Source organism: Tachypleus tridentatus, chromosome 11 (assembly GCF_004210375.1).
Source record: "Tachypleus tridentatus isolate NWPU-2018 chromosome 11, ASM421037v1, whole genome shotgun sequence".
In the NCBI taxonomy this organism is placed as follows: Eukaryota; Metazoa; Arthropoda; class Merostomata; order Xiphosura; family Limulidae; genus Tachypleus; species Tachypleus tridentatus.
The window spans coordinates 16,284,741-16,306,837 of NC_134835.1; the positions used below are offsets into that span (position 1 = coordinate 16,284,741).

A 22,097-nucleotide genomic window follows, 5' to 3' on the forward strand; every position below is an offset into this window, starting at 1 on the left:
TATAATTATATTGTTGGTCTAGGTTTACTTGAGTCAAATAACAGGTAAAATTATATCGTTGGTCTAGGTTTACCTGAGTCAAATAACAGGTATAATTATATCGTTGGTCTAGGTTTACCTGAGTCAAATAACAGGTAAAATTATATCGTTGGTCTAGGTTTACCTGAGTCAAATAACAGGTATAATTATATCGTTGGTCTAGGTTTACCTGAGTCAAATAGCAGGTATAATTATATCGTTGGTCTATGTTTACCTAAGTCAAATAACATGTATAATTATATCGTTGGTCTAGGTTTACCTGAGTCAAATAACAGGTATAATTATATCGTTGGTCTATGTTTACCTAAGTCAAATAACAGGTATAATTATATCGCTGGTCTAGGTTTACTTGAGTCAAATAACAGGTAAAATTATATCGTTGGTCTAGGTTTACCTGAGTCAAATAACAGGTATAATTATATCGTTGGTCTAGGTTTACCTGAGTCAAATAACAGGTATAATTATATTGTTGGTCTAGGTTTACTTGAGTCAAATAACAGGTAAAATTATATCGTTGGTCTAGGTTTACCTGAGTCAAATAACAGGTATAATTATATCGTTGGTCTAGGTTTACCTGAGTCAAATAACAGGTAAAATTATATCGTTGGTCTAGGATTACCTGAGTCAAATAACAGGTATAATTATATCGTTGGTCTAGGTTTACTTGAGTCAAATAACAGGTAAAATTATATCGTTGGTCTAGGTTTACCTGAGTCAAATAACAGGTATAATTATATCGTTGGTCTAGGTTTACCTGAGTCAAATAACAGGTAAAATTATATCGTTGGTCTAGGTTTACCTGAGTCAAATAACAGGTAAAATTATATCGTTGGTCTAGGTTTACCTGAGTCAAATAACAGGTATAATTATATCGTTGGTCTAGGTTTACCTGAGTCAAATAACAGGTATAATTATATCGTTGGTCTAGGTTTACCTGAGTCAAATAGCAGGTATAATTATATCGTTGGTCTAGGTTTACCTGAGTCAAATAGCAGGTATAATTATATCGTTGGTCTATGTTTACCTAAGTCAAATAACAGGTATAATTATATCGTTGGTCTAGGTTTACTTGAGTCAAATAACAGGTAAAATTATATCGTTGGTCTAGGTTTACCTGAGTCAAATAACAGGTATAATTATATCGTTGGTCTAGGTTTACCTGAGTCAAATAACAGGTATAATTATATCGTTGGTCTAGGTTTACCTGAGTCAAATAACAGGTATAATTATATCGTTGGTCTAGGTTTACCTGAGTCAAATAACAGGTATAATTATATCGTTGGTCTAGGTTTACCTGAGTCAAATAACAGGTATAATTATATCGTTGGTCTAGGTTTACCTGAGTCAAATAACAGGTATAATTATATCGTTGGTCTAGGTTTACCTGAGTCAAATAGCAGGTATAATTATATCGTTGGTCTATGTTTACCTAAGTCAAATAACATGTATAATTATATCGTTGGTCTAGGTTTACCTGAGTCAAATAACAGGTATAATTATATCGTTGGTCAATGTTTACCTGAGTCAAATAACAGGTATAATTATATCCTTGGTCTAGGTTTACCTGAGTCTGTTTAGACCAATGTTAACGCACTAAAAATGCATTTCGTGTAAAATTAAGGAGGATCTCCTAAAGTAAAGTAAGAACTCAGTAATTTTTGGTAAGGAGTTTTGAATTACTTTAGTAAACGTGACAGAGATGCAATAAACCAACGTATTTAGCATTTCTGGTAACACACGCCACCAAAAAGTTTCCTGCAACTCACCGCAGAAAATTACAGAAGTGTGACATGTAGGACTATGCTGTTTTATAGTAGCTATGTTGGGGTCCTCCGCGTGCTATTAATTCATAATAGAATGTTTTAAAACCTACCCATATCTTCAAACTGTAACACGTGAACAGCCAAGTAAGTGTCATATGCATAGGAATTTTCTGGATGGAAAATCCAAATACAATTGTATCTTCGAATACGATCTCCAGAAACCATCTCCTTCAATATGATGGTACCACCAGCGTCTCTTACCAGGCCACCACACTCTATGGAAAAATCACAGTACCAAAGTAACAGTTGCAGTCGAAGAACAGAACATGTTAGATGTAAACTTTTTTTCTGAGTTCAACTACCAGATTTATAAAACACAGATTTATGCTTCAATATAAAACGGTTTTGTTGTCTATTTAGAAGTAATTCAGACGTTACAGTTCATTCTCTAATGCTTACTTTGTTGTTCCACACACAAAGGGATAGGAAAACCATTGGGACTAAGGTATCTTTCTCTGATCATTATAAAGTGTCGTTCGTATAAATTGAGATCGGAGCCACCGACAGTGTACAACTGGTTTCATTCTAATTCTAACTGTGAGTATACCGTGCTACGACAAAGAAATACTAAAAACCAGTTTCCAATACTAAAGATTACCTATTGTGAATTCTGATTTGATGTTAGACATATACTACAAATTCTCTCTTAACTGAATGTTATCTGATATTATGTTATATTGCAGATTCGGTTTTATCTAATATTCCGTGAAAACTGATTTAATCTTACCTTACATTCAGGTTTAACTGTTTCTTATGAGGATTGTTACTTTATAAACAATTTCATAAACCCTACAGAATATAATCACAAGTTAATATCAACAATCTCACAAAGTTAATATTTCATAAACCCTACAGAATATAATCACAAGTTAATCTCTACCAATCTCACAAAGTTAATATTTCATAAACCTTACAGAATATAATCACAAGTTAATATCTACCAATCTCACAAAGTTAATATTTCATAAACCCTACAGAATATAATCACAAGTTAATATCTACCAATCTCACAAAGTTAATATTTCATAAACCCTACAGAATATAATCACAAGTTAATATCTACCAATCTCACGAAGTTAATATTTCATAAACCTTACACAATATAATCACAAGTTAATATCTACCAATCTCACAAAGTTAATATTTCATAAACCCTACAGAATATAATCACAAGTTAATATCTACCAATCTCACAAAGTTAATATTTCATAAACCCTACAGAATATAATCACAAGTTAATATCTACCAATCTCACAAAGTTACAATTTCATAAACCCTACAGAATATAATCACAAGTTAATATTTCATAAACCCTAGAATATAATCACAAGTTAATATCTACCAATCTCACAAAGTTAATATTTCATAAACCTTACAGAATATAATAACAAGTTAATATTTCGTATCTTTTATTTCTGGAAATAAGTTATTTTTGTAAAAAGTCAGTAAAGATAAGAACGAACCAGAGGACGTGTCTGTGATCCAGTCTTTCTTTGAAGCTGAAATAAAAGACATCTGTATCAATATTCAGACATAAAGTGAAGGTGATGACAATTTTAACATTTCTTTATTATTTAACTTGACTCACAGACCTTTAATTAAATAAAACAAAGTTAACCGTAAGGTATGATATCGCTCATTGGTATACAAAGATTCCTGAACATACAACCACATAATTAAAAAAAATGCATAAGTTGAAAGGGGAAAGTTTATATAGTTAATACTTTGATAAAGAAAAAGGTAATATTGTTTATACATTTATAGAGAAAGAGTTATATTGTTTATAAGCTGATCAAGAAAAGGTTATATTGTTTATACATTGATACAGAAAAGGTTATATTGCTCATGCGTTGATATAGGAGATTATCTTGTTTATTCACTAATAAAGAAAAGGTTCTTTTTGTTTATACGGTGATATAGAAATGTTTACGTTACTTTACTTGATGTATACAAAGGTTTACACTGTTAATACTAATTGTTCGTGAACATCATGCTCATGTATTTTCTTTTTTTGTGATCTAAGATTTATGTTCTATGTTCTAGCTGAAAGGCCTTAAATCTCTTCTTAGCGAATTATCAACTTAATATTTCATATGCCTGATGAGAGATTGTGTTCAAACTTTAACAATGCTATGTTTGAACACACATATGCCTGATGTGAGATTGTGTTATAGCATCAACAATGCTATGTTTGAACACACATATGCCTGATGTGAGATTGGGTTAAAACTTAACAATGCTATGTCCGAACACACATACGCCTGATGTGAGATTGTGTTAAAACTTCAACAATGCTATGTTTGAACACACATATGCCTGATGTGAGATTGGGTTAAAACTTAACAATGCTATGTTTGAACACACATACGCCTGATGTGAGATTGTGTTAAAACTTCAACAAAGCTATGTTTGAACAAACATACGCCTGATGTGAGATTGTGTTAAAACTTCACCAATGCTATGTTTGAACACACATACGCCTGATGTGAGATTGTGTTAAAACTTCAACAATGCTATGTTTGAACACACATACGCCTGATGTGAGATTGTGTTAAAACTTCAACAATGCTATGTTTGAACACACATATGCCTGATGTGAGATTGTGTTAAAACTTCAACAAAGCTATGTTTGAACACACATACGCCTGATGTGAGATTGTGTTAAAACTTCAACAATGCTATGTTTGAACACACATATGCCTGATGTGAGATTGTGTTAAAACTTCAACAATGCTATGTTTGAACACACATACGCCTGATGTGAGATTGTGTTAAAACTTCAACAATGCTATGTTTGAACACACATATGCCTGATGTGAGATTGTGTTAAAACTTCAACAATGCTATGTTTGAACACACATACGCCTGATGTGAGATTGTGTTAAAACTTCAACAATGCTATGTTTGAACACACATATGTCTGATGTGAGATTGTGTTAAAACTTCAACAATGCTATGTTTGAACACACATATGTCTGATGTGAAATTGTGTTAAAACTTCAACAATGCTATGTTTGAACACACATATGCCTGATGTGAAATTGTGTTAAAACTTCACCAATGCTATGTTTGAACACACATACGCCTGATGTGAGATTGTGTTAAAACTTCACCAATGCTATGTTCGAACACACATATGTCTCTTGTGAGATTGTGTTAAAACTTCAACAATGCTATGTTTGAACACACATATGCCTGATGTGAGATTGTGTTAAAACTTCAACAATGCTATGTTCGAACACACATATGCCTGATGTGAGATTGTGTTAAAACTTCAACAATGCTATGTTTGAACACACATATGCCTGATGTGAGATTTTGTTAAAACTTCACCAATGCTATGTTTGAACACATATGCCTGATGTGAGATTGTGTTAAAACTTCACCAATGCTATATTTGAACACACATATGCCTGATGTGAGATTTTGTTAAAACTTCACCAATGCTATGTTTGAACACACATACGCCTGATGTGAGATTGTGTTAAAACTTCACCAATGCTATGTTTGAACACACATATGCCTGATGTGAGATTGTGTTAAAACTTCACCAATGCTATGTTTGAACACACATACGCCTGATGTGAGATTGTGTTGAAACTTCAACAATGCTATGTTTGAACAAACATATGTTTCATGTGAGATTGTGTTAAAACTTCAACAATGCTATGTTTGAACACACATACGCCTGATGTGAGATTGTGTTAAAACTTCAACAATGCTGTGTTTTAACACACATATGTCTGATGTGAAATTGTGTTAAAACTTCAACAATGCTATGTTTGAACACACATACGCCTGATGTGAGATTGTGTTAAAACTTCACCAATGCTATGTTTGAACACACATATGCCTGATGTGAGATTGTGTTAAAACTTCACCAATGCTATGTTTGAACACACATACGCCTGATGTAAGATTGTGTTGAAACTTCAACAATGCTATGTTTGAACAAACATATGTTTCGTGTGAGATTGTGTTAAAACTTCAACAATGCTATGTTTGAACACACATACGCCTGATGTGAGATTGTGTTAAAACTTCAACAATGCTGTGTTTTAACACACATACGCCTGATGTGAGATTGTGTTAAAACTTCAACAATGCTATGTTTGAACACACATACGCCTGATGTGAGATTGTGTTAAAACTTCAACAATGCTATGTTCGAACACACATACGCCTGATGTGAGATTGTGTTAAAACTTCAACAATGCTATGTTTGAACACACATATGCCTGATGTGAGATTGTGTTAAAACTTCAACAATGCTATGTTTGAACACACATACGCCTGATGTGAGATTGTGTTAAACTTCAACAATGCTATGTTTGAACACACATATGTCTCATGTGAGATTGTGTTAAAACTTCAACAATGCTATGTTTGAACACATATGGCTGATGTGAGATTGTGTTAAAACTTCACCAATGCTATGTTTGAACACACATACGCCTGATGTGAGATTGTGTTAAAACTTCACCAATGCTATGTTTGAACACATATATGCTTGATGTGAGATTGTGTTATACCTTCACCAATGCTATGTTTGAACACACATATGCCTGATGTGAGATTGTGTTAAAACTTCAACAATGCTATGTTTGAACACACATACGCCTGATGTGAGATTGTGTTAAAACTTCAACAATGCTATGTTTGAACACACATATGCCTGATGTGAGATTGTGTTAAAACTTCAACAATGCTATGTTTGAACACACATATGCCTGATGTGAGATTGTGTTAAAACTTCAACAATGCTATGTTTGAACACACATACGCCTGATGTGAGATTGTGTTAAAACTTCAACAATGCTATGTTTGAACACACATATGTCTGATGTGAAATTGTGTTAAAACTTCAACAATGCTATGTTTGAACACACATATGCCTGATGTGAGATTGTGTTAAAACTTCAACAATGCTATGTTTGAACACACATATGCCTGATGTGAGATTGTGTTAAAACTTCAACAATGCTATGTTTGAACACACATACGCCTGATGTGAGATTGTGTTAAAACTTCAACAATGCTATGTTTGAACACACATATGCCTCTTGTGAGATTGTGTTAAAACTTCAACAATGCTATGTTTGAACACACATATGCCTGATGTGAGATTGTGTTAAAACTTCAACAATGCTATGTTTGAACACACATATGCCTGATGTGAGATTGTGTTAAAACTTTAACAATGCTATGTTTGAACACACATATGCCTGATGTGAGATTTTGTTAAAACTTCACCAATGCTATGTTTGAACACACATACGCCTGATGTGAGATTGTGTTAAAACTTCACCAATGCTATGTTTGAACACACATATGCCTGATGTGAGATTGTGTTAAAACTTCAACAATGCTATGTTTGAACACACATACGCCTGATGTAAGATTGTGTTGAAACTTCAACAATGCTATGTTTGAACAAACATATGTTTGATGTGAGATTGTGTTAAAACTTCAACAATGCTATGTTTGAACACACATACGCCTGATGTGAGATTGTGTTAAAACTTCAACAATGCTATGTTTTAACACACATATGCCTGATGTGAGATTGTGTTAAAACTTCAACAATGCTATGTTTGAACACACATACGCCTGATGTGAGATTGTGTTAAAACTTCAACAATGCTATGTTTGAACACACATACGCCTGATGTGAGATTGTGTTAAAACTTCAACAATGCTATGTTTGAACACACATATGCCTGATGTGAGATTGTGTTAAAACTTCAACAATGCTATGTTTGAACACACATACGCCTGATGTGAGATTGTGTTAAACTTCAACAATGCTATGTTTGAACACACATATGTCTGATGTGAGATTGTGTTAAAACTTCAACAATGCTATGTTTGAACACACATATGCCTGATGTGAGATTGTGTTAAAACTTCAACAATGCTATGTTTGAACACACATACGCCTGATGTGAGATTGTGTTAAAACTTCAACAATGCTATGTTTTAACACACATACGCCTGATGTGAGATTGTGTTAAAACTTCAACAATGCTATGTTTGCACACACATATGCCTGATGTGAGATTGTGTTAAAACTTCAACAATGCTATGTTTGAACACAGATACGCCTGATGTGAGATTGTGTTAAAACTTCAACAATGCTATGTTTGAACACAGATACGCCTGATGTGAGATTGTGTTAAAACTTCAACAATGCTATGTTTGAACACAGATACGCCTGATGTGAGATTGTGTTAAAACTTCAACAATGCTATGTTTGAACACAGATACGCCTGATGTGAGATTGTGTTAAAACTTCAACAATGCTATGTTTGAACACACATACGCCTGATGTGAGATTGTGTTAAAACTTCAACAATGCTATGTTTGAACACACATATGCCTGATGTGAGATTGTGTTAAAACTTCAACAATGCTATGTTTGAACACACATATGCCTGATGTGAGATTGTGTTAAAACTTCAACAATGCTATGTTTGAACACACATATGCCTGATGTGAGATTGTGTTAAAACTTCAACAATGCTATGTTTGAACACACATATGCCTGATGTGAGATTGTGTTAAAACTTCAACAATGCTATGTTACACACATATGCCTGATGTGAGATTGTGTTAAAACTTCACCAATGCTATGTTTGAACACACATATGCCTGATGTGAAATTTTGTTAAAACTTCAACAATGCTATGTTTGAACACATATGCCTGATGTGAGATTGTGTTAAAACTTTACCAATGCTATATTTAAACACACATATGCCTGATGTGAGATTTTGTTAAAACTTCACCAATGCTATGTTTGAACACACATACGCCTGATGTGAGATTGTGTTAAAACTTCACCAATGCTATGTTTGAACACACATACGCCTGATGTGAGATTGTGTTAAAACTTCACCAATGCTATGTTTGAACACACATATGCCTGATGTGAGATTTTGTTAAAACTTCAACAATGCTATGTTTGAACACATATGCCTGATGTGAGATTGTGTTAAAACTTTACCAATGCTATATTTGAACACACATATGCCTGATGTGAGATTTTGTTAAAACTTCACCAATGCTATGTTTGAACACACATACGCCTGATGTGAGATTGTGTTAAAACTTCACCAATGCTATGTTTGAACACACATACGCCTGATGTGAGATTGTGTTAAAACTTCACCAATGCTATGTTTGAACACATATATGCTTGATGTGAGATTGTGTTATACCTTCACCAATGCTATGTTTGAACACACATATGCCTGATGTGAGATTTTGTTAAAACTTCAACAATGTTATGTTTGAACACATATGCCTGATGTGAGATTTTGTTAAAACTTCAACAATGCTATATTTGAACACACATACGCCTGATGTGAGATTGTGTTAAAACTTCACCAATGCTATGTTTGAACACATATATGCTTGATGTGAGATTGTGTTATACCTTCACCAATGCTATGTTTGAACACAGATACGCCTGATGTGAGATTGTGTTAAAACTTCACCAATGCTATGTTTGAACACACATATGCTTGATGTGAGATTTTGTTAAAACTTCAACAATGCTATGTTTGAACACATATGCCTGATGTGAGATTGTGTTAAAACTTTACCAATGCTATATTTGAACACACATACGCCTGATGTGAGATTGTGTTAAAACTTCACCAATGCTATGTTTGAACACACATACGCCTGATGTGAGATTGTGTTAAAACTTCACCAATGCTATGTTTGAACACATATATGCTTGATGTGAGATTGTGTTATACCTTCACCAATGCTATGTTTAAACACACATATGAGACAGTTTATTCGTTTGGTAAATTTTGTGCAAAGATATTCAAGAACTATCTGCGCTGTCCAACCATAACTTAGAAGAGATAGACCAGTGTAACCAAAAACTATATAGGTTCACGACGCCCTTGGACAAAAATAAAAATCTAATAGTTGTGTTTATTTAGTAGTTAGGTCAAAAAAACTTAATAAGCATTTATGTCGTAGCAACTTAGTATCCGTTTGACAGAACAACACACGCATATTGAAAGTAAACACTAAGTTTTTATTACATTTTTTAATTACCCCAATTACTTAATTGGAAATGTTCGTCTGTATGGCACTGCACAGCTTCTAAAACTCTGGAATCAGATTGGTCACCGCTACCTTTATTTCCTGTTCCACACTGATTTTCGCGCGTTAATTCTTTTTATTACAGCAATGTCGCAAATGGAATAAGGGTTCGCTGAGTTTTAGCACTTAGCACTTCATCTTTTACTGATATCCAAAACTCAGTTAGTTTCATGTTGCCAAATTTTGTTTTCAAAGTATTGTCACAAGACAGCTCAATAAGATTTTCTTCTTCTGCAGAGGAACATTTAGATGGAGCCTTAGCCTTGAATGGGTCATGGGTCCATTTTCTTCTTCTGCAGAGGAACATTTAGATGGAGTCTTAGCCTTAAATGGGTCATGGGTCAATGCAACTTCTTCATATCTTCTGGAAAGTAATTTTAAAACCAGTCACTGAGCTGTGTTAGGTGATCCTCAAAAACAGATTTCAGTTCGTGGGTCAAATCAACTGGCAAAGTCTTTGCCACTATCTTCATTTATTTTTCCCCCATAGTAGTAATTTTTTCTGAAGGCTGAAACCTTCTCTGCGAGTTCCAGAATGTGCGTGTTGCTTCCCTGCAGAGAGAGATTCAACACATTCAGTTTTTTGAAGTGATTACATCCGGTGTGCTAATTTTGACAAAAAAAACAGTATTTAAGAAATTCTTAGCACACTCATGTCCTACTTCTTCAAGATAAGATAAGAGTTCCTGGGGATAGTGCATTCCCAGGAGAGAGTCATTGCGAGCTACAGTAACACAACAAAGATGTGTGCTCAGATCCCGTATCTTCACACAGTTTTTATAAAGTTCACCACTTTCAACACACTCTCCAGGACTAGGTTCAGTGTAGGACTCAGATACTTTGACGCAAGGGTTTCCTTGTGGATCATGCAGTGGGTCCACACTGCATCAAGAGCTTTGCTTCTACGAGTGCCTACAGTCCTCCATAACAGCCGAAAAATAGAGCGACCGCCATCGGTACAGATGCCAACGCACTTAAGTCCAGTTTAAGTTGTTTTCACACATAAAAGTGTCTCAAGGATCTTAAATACGTCTTGAGCCTTTGTACCTACAGTGATACCTTTACAAAAGAAAAGGTCTTGCACAATTTTATCACCATCCACGAACCGTGTGTAACAAATCAAATGAGCATCCTTGTTTACTATCCGTGGGCTTATCTAGCTGGTGTAACAAATCAAATGAACATCCTTGTTATTATCCGTGGGCTTATCTAGCTGGTGTAACAAATCAAATGAACATCCTTGTTTACTATCCGTGGGCTTATCTAGCTGGTGTAACAAATCAAATGAGCATCCTTGTTACTATCCGTGGGCTTATCTAGCTGGTGTAACAAATCAAATGAACATCCTTGTTTACTATCCGTGGGCTTATCTAGCTGGTGTAACAAATCAAATGAACATCCTTGTTATTATCCGTGGGCTTATCTAGCTGGTGTAACAAATCAAATGAACATCCTTGTTTACTATCCGTGGGCTTATCTAGCTGGTGTAACAAATCAAATGAGCATCCTTGTTACTATCCGTGGGCTTATCTAGCTGGTGTAACAAATCAAATGAGCATCCTTGTTTACTATCCGTGGGCTTATCTAGCTGGTGTAACAAATCAAATGAACATCCTTGTTACTATCCGTGGGCTTATCTAGCTGGTGTAACAAATCAAATGAACATCCTTTCTACTATCCGTGGGCTTATTTAGCTGGTGTAACAAATCAAATGAACATTCTTGTTATTATCCGTGGGCTTATCTAGCTGGTGTAACAAATCAAATGAACATTCTTGTTACTATCCGTGGGCTTATTTAGCTGGTGTAACAAATCAAATGAACATCCTTGTTATCATCCGTGAGCTTATCTAGCTGGTGTAACAAATCAAATGAGCATCCTTGTTACTATCCGTGGGCTTATTTAGCTGGTGTAACAAATCAAATGAACATCCTTTCTACTATCCGTGAGCTTATCTAGCTGGTGTAACAAATCAAATAAACATCCTTGTTATTATCCGTGGGCTTATCTAGCTGGTGTAACAAATCAAATGAACATCCTTGTTATTATCCGTGGGCTTATCTAGCTGTAACCCGAATTCCATCACTTTCATTTTTTTCAATTAGCTGATCGTTGAGGCCTCCGGATATGTATTGGACTCTGTGACTGATAGTATTATTGAATAAAAGCATTTCTGAAAGCAGTCTTCCTGAAGATTCACCAACCACAATGTTCATCATGTATTCTGCAGCCGGTAAAATCAGTTTCTGCGATTGTGTCAGGCTTTTTACATTTAGCGACTCCATATGCCACCTTGTGGGATATTAACAAAGCATTGCTTGATATTGATGCTTGTTTCAAAAATGTACCTTTTTGTACTTTCAATTCTTGTAACTTTCTGGTAAACTAATCGCTAGCTTTACTCACCAAGTTAGGATGACTGATCTGTAAGTAGCGTTTTAGTTAACTTGGAAACACGCACTCTGAAGCCAAAACGTTTAGACATAAAACACAAAGCGGACATTCTTCATGATTGACATCTACCGAAGTAAAACCAACATATAGATAACTATCCTCATATTACCAATACTTCCGTCTCTTCACAACTTTGCCATTGGTCTGTGGTTTGCCATCCTTTTCCTCACTACCACACTTCTTATTAATGTTCAAAAATCTGTTTTTATGTACAAGGACTAAAAATCAACAAAATAATCCATTGAACTTCGTTAGATACTTGATCACAACACCTTCAGTTATTTCAATTACTGACGGACCCGGAGAGTCGACAAGTATTTATATATACAGAATCTAATAAACGACAAAGTTCGAGAAGTTACTGGCGTAGCCGAAAGTACAAGTACACAAAAACATATCTCAAACATACAAGAACGTCATCGAAGGAAATGTAGCGCGATCTACTGTTAAAACTGTGAACTACCTGGAGCTAGCAGTTCGCACGATGTCCGATAGATGTTCGAGAAGTTACTGGCGTAGCCAAAAGTACAAGTACACAAAAACATATCTCAAACATTCAAGAACGTCATCGAAAGAAATGTAGCGCGATCTACTGTTAAAACTGTGAACTACCTCGAGCTAGTAGTTCGCACGATGTCCGATAGATGTTTATATCGATGTGTTTCTCTCGAAAATTTGAAATTTCCCGCGGCGCGAAATTTGATAACTAATGTCAGATAGACTAGAGCCATACCCCACAAACTGTGGGGCAGTTATAAAACCTCCCTACCGTTAATTAAGTAATACAGTTTGTTTTCTTGTTTGTTTATTTGTTTTCGAATTTCGCACAAAGCTACTCGAGGGCTATCTGTGTTAGCCGTTCCTAATTTAGCAATGTAAGACTAGAGGGAAGGCAGCTAGTCATCACCACCCACCGCCAACTCTTGGGCTACTCTTTTACCAACGAATAGTGGGATTGACCGTCACATTATAACGCCCCCACGGCTGAAAGGGCGAGCATGTTTGGTGTGGTGGGGATGCGAACCCGCGATCCTCATATTACGAGTCGAATTTCTTAACACGATTGGCCATGCCGGGTCATATTTTCTGGGACATGTTCTCATTCTCCGGTTAGCTACAGCTATTACGCTGTAGGTAGGAATTTTATATCAACTGGACAATATAGTGGAAAAGCTCAAGTTCTGGCTTTTGTTCGATTCATAAAAGATGGAAAAATCGTAAACGTTTACTTATTTTGCAAAGATTTAAAAAGTATAGTGAAAAACATTTTCGAGTTGGTGAATGAAAACATTTTGCTCTTCAAATTACATTGGAATAACAGTGTCAGTGTTTGCACCGATGGCTGTCCTTCAATGCAAAAAAAAGAAGGGATTCGTCACTCTGGTGCGACAACAAAATCCAAACATTAGAATTGTTTACTGTATGAACAATGACTCTGTGAGTCATGCAGTGAACTAAATCCAAACATTAGGATTGTTCACTGCATGATTCACAGAGGCGCTTGCCTCCAAATATTTGCTGAAGGATTTGCAGTCTGTTATGAGTCAAGTTATTCAAGTGGTGATTTTCAGCAAGTCTCGGCCACTTCAATCTCGACTTTTCTCTCTTCTCTGTGAGGCGATGGATTCAGACTACAAAAAGCTACTGTATCACACTGAAGTTCGATGGCTTTCGAAAGGACAGGGGTTAAAGCGTCTTGTCCAACTAAAAACTGAAGTAAATTCTTTCTTGGAGGTTGAGGAAGCAGGTTTTGAATTTTCTTTTCATGATGAGATCTAGTAGCTGAAGGTTCAATATCCCTCCGACTTGTTTGACAAATTAAATTCTCTGAACTTAAGTCTCCAAGGACCATCTGAAAACATTATTACTGCAACGTCCAAACTGAAGGCCTCCGATGAAAAGGTGACGCTGTGGAAGAATAAGATCTCGAAAGGAGTCCTGGATTGTTTTCCTTCTGTTAACGAATGTTCGTCAAAGAAGAAAATTGTCCCTCAAATTTTGGACACATTAAGCGACCTCCAGTCCGCACTAAAGCATTACTTCCCGTCACTTGCTGTCGACGAATATATCCGGGTGACCTATCCATTCGGAATAGACAACAAATCTTACAACTGATGACGAAGAACAGCTCATTGATTTACGAAACGACAACCAGGTATTCCTAGTTCACGTCCCGTTACCTCAAAAACTCGCATCCCACTCAAATGCCACTATTCGATAATAGAAAAGTATTCCATGAGTTGGAAATGGTTTCTGATGCCTCACCTATAGACCATCACCTTTAATTAGGTTTAGCTAAGCGTGATAAAATGTTGCTGAGTTTTGCGCGAAAATTCAAAAACAAATTTAAATTAAACAAAATCTACAAAGGAAAAATGAAAGAAACTTTGAAACATACACTTGTAGATGCTATACTTTGCTCTGAAACCTGACTTAGGATTGTCGTCATTAGCATAAAATTTCATTTTTAGAACATGACCGTTAGATGATATTACTGGCGGTCGGGACTCATCTCCATTATAAGCGTGCAAAGTAGACCCATTGTTCTCCATCACCTAGACATAAATAAAATTACACTTAACTTTACATAACTGTAAGGGTGTAAGAAACATTTTTTAAACTATAAGTTGGAGTAATGTTGCTCGACGTGAAAAATTATAACTCTAGTTACAAAAAATAAAAACTTACTCCTTCTTTAACATTAATGGTTAATGTACCTACCTGAACCAACAGGTGACAAAGACATAAGAAGAAAAACATGTTACAACATAACTAAACCTGCTGCATTACGTTATCTCGAATGCACTATTTGAGGACCAAATTTAGAAATCTGTGTTATACACAAGAAAGGTTAGTCATTATATTTCATAGGGAAAACAAACTGGTAATGAAAACCACACAAAACAAGAAAGGTTAGATCCTTATTCAATACGAAAGACTACAACATCTAAAATGGATTAAATGACCAGAGAGATCTAAATAAATGTTAGGTCCTTACTTATAACGAACGATTACTATTTCTAAAATGGACTAAATGACCAGCGAGATCTAAAGAAATGTTAGATCCTTGCTTAACATGAAGATTTACTGTATCTTTCATCGGCTAACCGGTCACGAAGATCTGGGTACGAAAAGAAACGTTAACTTAATATCAGTGACTACCATATCTACTGCTAAAAGTATATATATTAACCTCAGTAAATGACCAGGTACAAAGTAGGAAGTTCAACAGCACCAGCTGGATAAAATCCTTCTTTATTACAATAAAGTATTAACCTCAATAACAGCCCGGGTAGAAAGTATGAAAACCAGTTGGATCAAACCCTTCTTTAATGTTATAATAAAATACTAACCTCAATAAACGACCAGGGTGAAAGCAGAAAATCCAAGAACACCACTTGAATCAAACCTTTCTTCTCCAGATTCTTAATAATATATTCAGCACTGTAATCGCTAGGATATCTATCAGGGAAAAATGGTGTCTCAATGTATCCTGCCATTCCAGATTCATATAACATGTCACTGCCTTCATACACGTAAATATTATCTGTAACAAGAAGTAGTTTCTAAGATATTAGTTTTAAAATGCGATTTTAAATTACATAATCACGTTTATTTAAAAATAATTTTAGGTTCAATATTTACTTCTAATAAAATTAAAACATAAACCTTTGAGTTATTTCATACAAGAACAATAATTCTTTTGTTTTTGTATCTTTGAAACGTTTTGGGTTCGTGACATTAAATATAATATATTGTAATAGTATGTGTTTCACATATGTGTTAATTGCGAATTAATAATAACAGCAATAAAGCTTATAAACATTATTTTTATAAATAGGTATAATTTAAAACTTTGTTTCAAACCCGTACGAAGTACAATAAAATCGGTGTGACGTCACACAAGTAAGTAATCAAAATAAAACGAATTCCTATAACAAATTAACACGAGACCAACAGAAAACATGTACTAATTCACCTGTTAATCTGACCAACAGAAAACGTATTAATTCATCTGTTAATCTGACCGAAAGAAAGCATGTACTGATTCATCTGTTAATCTGACCAACAGTAAACGTATTGATTCATCTGTTAATATGACCAACAGAAACCATTAATGATTCATCTGTTAATCTGACCAACAGAAAACATGTACTGATTCACCTGTTAATCTGACCAACAGAAACCATTACTGATTCATCTGTTAATCTGACCAACAGAAACCATGTACTGATTCATCTGTTAATCTGACCAACAGAAAACGTATTGATCTGTTAATATGACCAACAGAAACCATTAATGATTCATCTGTTAATCTGACCAACAGAAAACATGTACTGATTCACCTGTTAATCTGACCAACAGAAACCATTACTGGTTCATCTGTTAATCTGACCAACAGAAACCATGTACTGATTCATCTGTTAATCTGATCTACAGAAAACATGTACTGATTCACCTATTAATATGACCAACAGAAACCATGTTCTGATTCATCTGTTAATCTGATCAACAGAAAACGCATTGATTCATCTGTTAATCTAACCAACAGAAAACATGTTGTGATTCATCTGTTAATCTGATCAACAGAAAACGAATTCATTCATCTGTTAATCTAACCAAAAGAAAACATGTACTGATTGATCTTTTAATCTAACCAACAGAAAACATCTACTGATTCATCTGTTAATCTGACCAACAGAAAACGTATTGATTCATCTGTTAATCTGACCAACAGAAACCATGTACTGATTCATCTGTTAATCTGACCAACAGAAACCATGTACTGATTCATCTGTTAATCTGATCAACAGAAAACGTATTTATTCATCTGTTAATCTAACCAACAGAAACCATTAATGATTCATCTGTTAATCTGACCTACAGAAAACATGTAGTGATTCATCTGTTAATCTAACCAAAAGAAAACATGTACTGATTGATCTTTTAATCTAACCAACAGAAAACATCTACTGATTCATCTGTTAATCTGACCAACAGAAAACGTATTGATTCATCTGTTAATCTGACCAACAGAAACCATGTACTGATTCATCTGTAAATCTGACCAACAGAAACCATTACTGATTCATTTGTTAATCTGACCAACAGAAACCATTACTGATTCATTTGTTAATCTGACCAACAGAAACCATTACTGATTCATGTGTTTATCTGACCAACAGAAACCATGTACTGATTCATCTGTTAATCTGACCTACAGAAAACATGTAGTGATTCATCTGTTAATCTGACCTACAGAAAACATGTAGTGATTCATCTGTTAATCTGACCTACAGAAAACATGTACTGATTCATCTGTTAATCTGACCAACAGAAAACGTATTGATTCATCTGTTAATCTGACCAACAGAAAACGTATTGATTCATCTGTAAATCTGAACAACAGAAACCATGTACTGATTCATCTGTAAATCTGACCAACAGAAACCATTACTGATTCATTTGTTAATCTGACCAACAGAAACCATTACTGATTCATCTGTTAATCTGACCAACAGAAACCATGTACTGATTCATCTGTTAATCTGACCTACAGAAAACATGTAGTGATTCATCTGTTAATCTGATCAACAGAAAACGTATTGATTCATCTGTTAATCTGATCAACAGAAAACATGTACTGATTCATCTTTTAATCTAACCAACAGAAAACATGTACTGATTCATCTGTTAATCTGACCAACAGAAACCATTACTGATTCATCTGTTAATATGACCAACAGAAACCATGTACTGATTCATCTGTTAATCTGACCAACAGAAACCATTACTGATTCATTTGTTAATCTGACCAACAGAAACCATTACTGATTCATGTGTTTATCTGACCAACAGAAACCATGTACTGATTCATCTGTTAATCTGACCTACAGAAAACATATAGTGATTCATCTGTTAATCTGACCTACAGAAAACATGTAGTGATTCATCTGTTAATCTGACCTACAGAAAACATGTAGTGATTCATCTGTTAATCTGATCAACAGAAAACGTATTGATTCATCTGTTAATCTGACCTACAGAAAACATGTAGTGATTCATCTGTTAATCTGACCTACAGAAAACATGTAGTGATTCATCTGTTAATCTGACCTACAGAAAACATGTAGTGATTCATCTGTTAATCTGATCAACAGAAAACGTATTGATTCATCTGTTAATCTGATCAACAGAAAACATGTACTGATTCATCTTTTAATCTAACCAACAGAAAACATGTACTTATTCACCTGTTAATTTGACCTACAGAAACCATTACTGATTCACCTGTTAATCTGACCTACAGAAACCATGTACTGATTCATCTGTTAATCTGACCAACAGAAACCATTACTGATTCATCTGTTAATATGACCAACAGAAACCATGTACTGATTCATCTGTTAATCTGACCAACAGAAACCATTACTGATTCATTTGTTAATCTGACCAACAGAAACCATTACTGATTCATGTGTTTATCTGACCAACAGAAACCATGTACTGATTCATCTGTTAATCTGACCTACAGAAAACATATAGTGATTCATCTGTTAATCTGACCTACAGAAAACATGTAGTGATTCATCTGTTAATCTGACCTACAGAAAACATGTAGTGATTCATCTGTTAATCTGACCAACAGAAACCATTACTGATTCATCTGTTAATATGACCAACAGAAACCATGTACTGATTCATCTGTTAATATGACCAACAGAAACCATTACTGATTCATTTGTTAATCTGACCAACAGAAACCATTACTGATTCATGTGTTAATCTGACCAACCGAAACCATTATTAATTCATCTGTTTATCTGACCAACAGAAACCATGTACTGATTCATCTGTTAATCTGACCTACAGAAAACATGTAGTGATTCATCTGTTAATCTGACCAACAGAAACCATGTACTGATTCATCTGTTAATCTGATCAACAGAAAACGTATTGATTCATCTGTTAATCTGACCAACAGAAACCATTACTGATTCATCTGTTAATCTGACCAACCGAAACCATATCAATTCATCTGTTCATCTGACCTACAGAAAACATGTAGTGATTCATCTGTTCATCTGATCAACAGAAAACGTATTGATTCATCTGTTTATCTAACCAACAGAAAACATGTACTGATTCATCTGTTAATCTAACCAACAGAAAACAGGTTAAAAACAAATGAATCAGCTAATCTGACCTACACAGAACTTAAGCTGATTCATCTGCTAATTTGACCTCTATAAAACATGTACTTTTATCCGTTAATATGAGCAAAACCTAATTTAAAAACGATTTCCACTCTGCAACATTCTTGATGTAAAGAAAGTGAAAATTGTGAGATGTTATTTGTAATTTACAAATAAGGTTATTCTGAGTCAATTTCTGTTTTTGATAAGCAATAATGCATAACGTATCTGGAAATGCTTTACAAAGAGTGCAAAAAGTACTCTAATACATATTCTAACCAAATTGTACTCTGCTTCTTTGTTATTTCATATGCATCACTCGCTCCCAGCTTAAAGTATGGTCCTATTCAACAAGGTCGTGTAAATAAACATTTAAACTAAGATTGTTAAAAGAATAACTGTATTTCGATTTCTACAGAAAGTATTCTACCGACATTTGAGTTAAAATAATAAAGTGATAAACTACCTACCAGCAGCTTTAAGTTCTAACTTGAAGGCACCGGTGTGTGACAAACTGTAAAAGAAATCTATCACTAAAAGCTTCGACAAAGACTCGAAACCCGTGGATGGATGTGTACTGATTCCACAAAACGTCTGACGAGACTGTTTATAGTAAGGTTCATGAATTCGAATGTAATCACACCTGTTTCAAAGAAAGTTTAAACACATTTGAAACAGTTGTTGATACATTATTTTATCGCTGTAATGGCAAGATGAGTTACATAAAAAAAACCAGTAAAGCTGTAGATAAATCTTACCTCAAGAGCTCTTGTTGTGGTTGATCCAAAATCCCACCCACCTTGTCTGTTGTCTTGTTAGCCAAAATAAGTCATATTTTCCAACAATATAAAACAGTTAAAAACTAACTGAAATTTAAATTATTTGGTCTATTACGAAGCAAAACCAATAACTTGTAACATTTGTTAATTTTAGATTAATATAGCTTAACACATTCTATGTTATCCTTGACCCTAATTCTGCCTCATGAATCTTCAACATATTCTATGTTATTCGTTAACCCTTATACCATATCATGGCTCTTCAATACATTCTATATCATTTGTTAACCCTAATACTCAATAATGACTGTTCAACCCACGTATTCGTTAACTTTAACACTACAGTATGCATATATGACTCTTGAAATATTTATTTTCTTACCTGAATAAAATAAGTATGTTCAACGTATTTTTAAAAATACTTATCGTCCTAAAATAGAACCTCATAAATATTTGTGTAATTTTATTAACCTTCATACAGGATATCTTGTCAGCATAATTCGTCTTTCCGTTTCTAAACGTATATATTAACCATAATAAATATCTCTTTACGTATGTTTTAAAGTTGTCATTAATCGTGTAAAATATACATTTTCAACGGTATTGTGCTGTTTAGTGACAATAATATCGTGCGTTTTATCATAATTTTCTGTAAGCATTGTTAACCCTAAAACAGAGAAAATGTTTTTAAAATCTCATAGTATTTGTTAACTCTAGTACACTATTTAAGCACTTTAATATTTGTTGATCGTGATACACGCCGTTTCAACTGTATCTACAGAACTCTTTAATCATTATATAATTGTTTGTTTGTTTGGAAATTTCGCACAAAGCTACTCGAGGGCTATCTGTGCTAGCCGTCCCTAATTTAGCAGTGTAAGACTAGAGGGAAGGCAGCTAGTCATCACCACCCACCGCCAACTCTTGGGCTACTCTTTTACCAACGAATAGTGGGATTGACCGTCACATTATACACCCCCACGGCTGGGAGGGCGAGCATGTTTAGCGCGACGCGGGCGCGAACCCGCGACCCTCGGATTACGAGTCGCACGCCTTACGCGCTAGGCCATGCCGGGCCATCATTATATAAAAGCGCTGCTTAAACAGCGTCAACTAATTTTTTTATGTATACCTACATAAGTATTTTCCATTCTTTTGCACTATTCAGTATTCTTCCTGCAGCTCTCCTTATTGTAAGTTGCTAAATGATTTGATGTTTATTTTACTGTAAGGTTAATCACTAACTCTCTATTTCTTTCTACATTAAAATAAAGAACAGCGTGTTTGATTGGCGAAAATGTTTTCGTTACACGTAAAGCACCAGTTCATAGAATGATTGTTTGTTTTGTTTGTTTTGGAATTTCGCACAAAGCTACTCGAGGGCTATCTGTGCTAGCTGTCCCTAATTTAGCAGTGTAAGACTAGAGGGAAGGCAGCTAGTCATCACCACCCACCGCCAACTCTTGGGCTACTCTTTTACCAACGAAAAGTGGGATTGACCGTCACATTATAGCGCCCCCACGGCTGGGAGGGCGAGCATGTTTAGCGCGACGCGGGCGCGAACCCGCGACCCTCGGAGTACCAGTCGCGCGCCTTACGCACTTGGCCATGCCGGGCCTTCATATAATGAGAGTAAAAAAAAAAACACACATACAGAACGTTAAAAGTAATGTTTTTTACTGA

At 34.9% G+C, this 22,097-nt stretch overlaps 1 protein-coding gene across 1 annotated transcript in view; it reads right to left on the bottom strand.

The window, feature by feature from the left end:
• LOC143231698 (uncharacterized) overlaps positions 1-22,097 on the bottom strand; it is a 37,071-nt gene that overhangs the window by 9,234 nt on the left and 5,740 nt on the right. The window contains exons 5-9 of the mRNA XM_076466291.1: positions 20,106-20,278; positions 15,793-15,986; positions 14,838-14,994; positions 3,326-3,361; positions 1,913-2,077 (exon numbers count right to left, since the gene is read on the bottom strand). Of these exons, the coding sequence (XP_076322406.1) occupies positions 1,913-2,077; positions 3,326-3,361; positions 14,838-14,994; positions 15,793-15,986; positions 20,106-20,278 (725 nt within the window). The remainder of the gene's footprint in view (positions 1-1,912; positions 2,078-3,325; positions 3,362-14,837; positions 14,995-15,792; positions 15,987-20,105; positions 20,279-22,097) is intronic.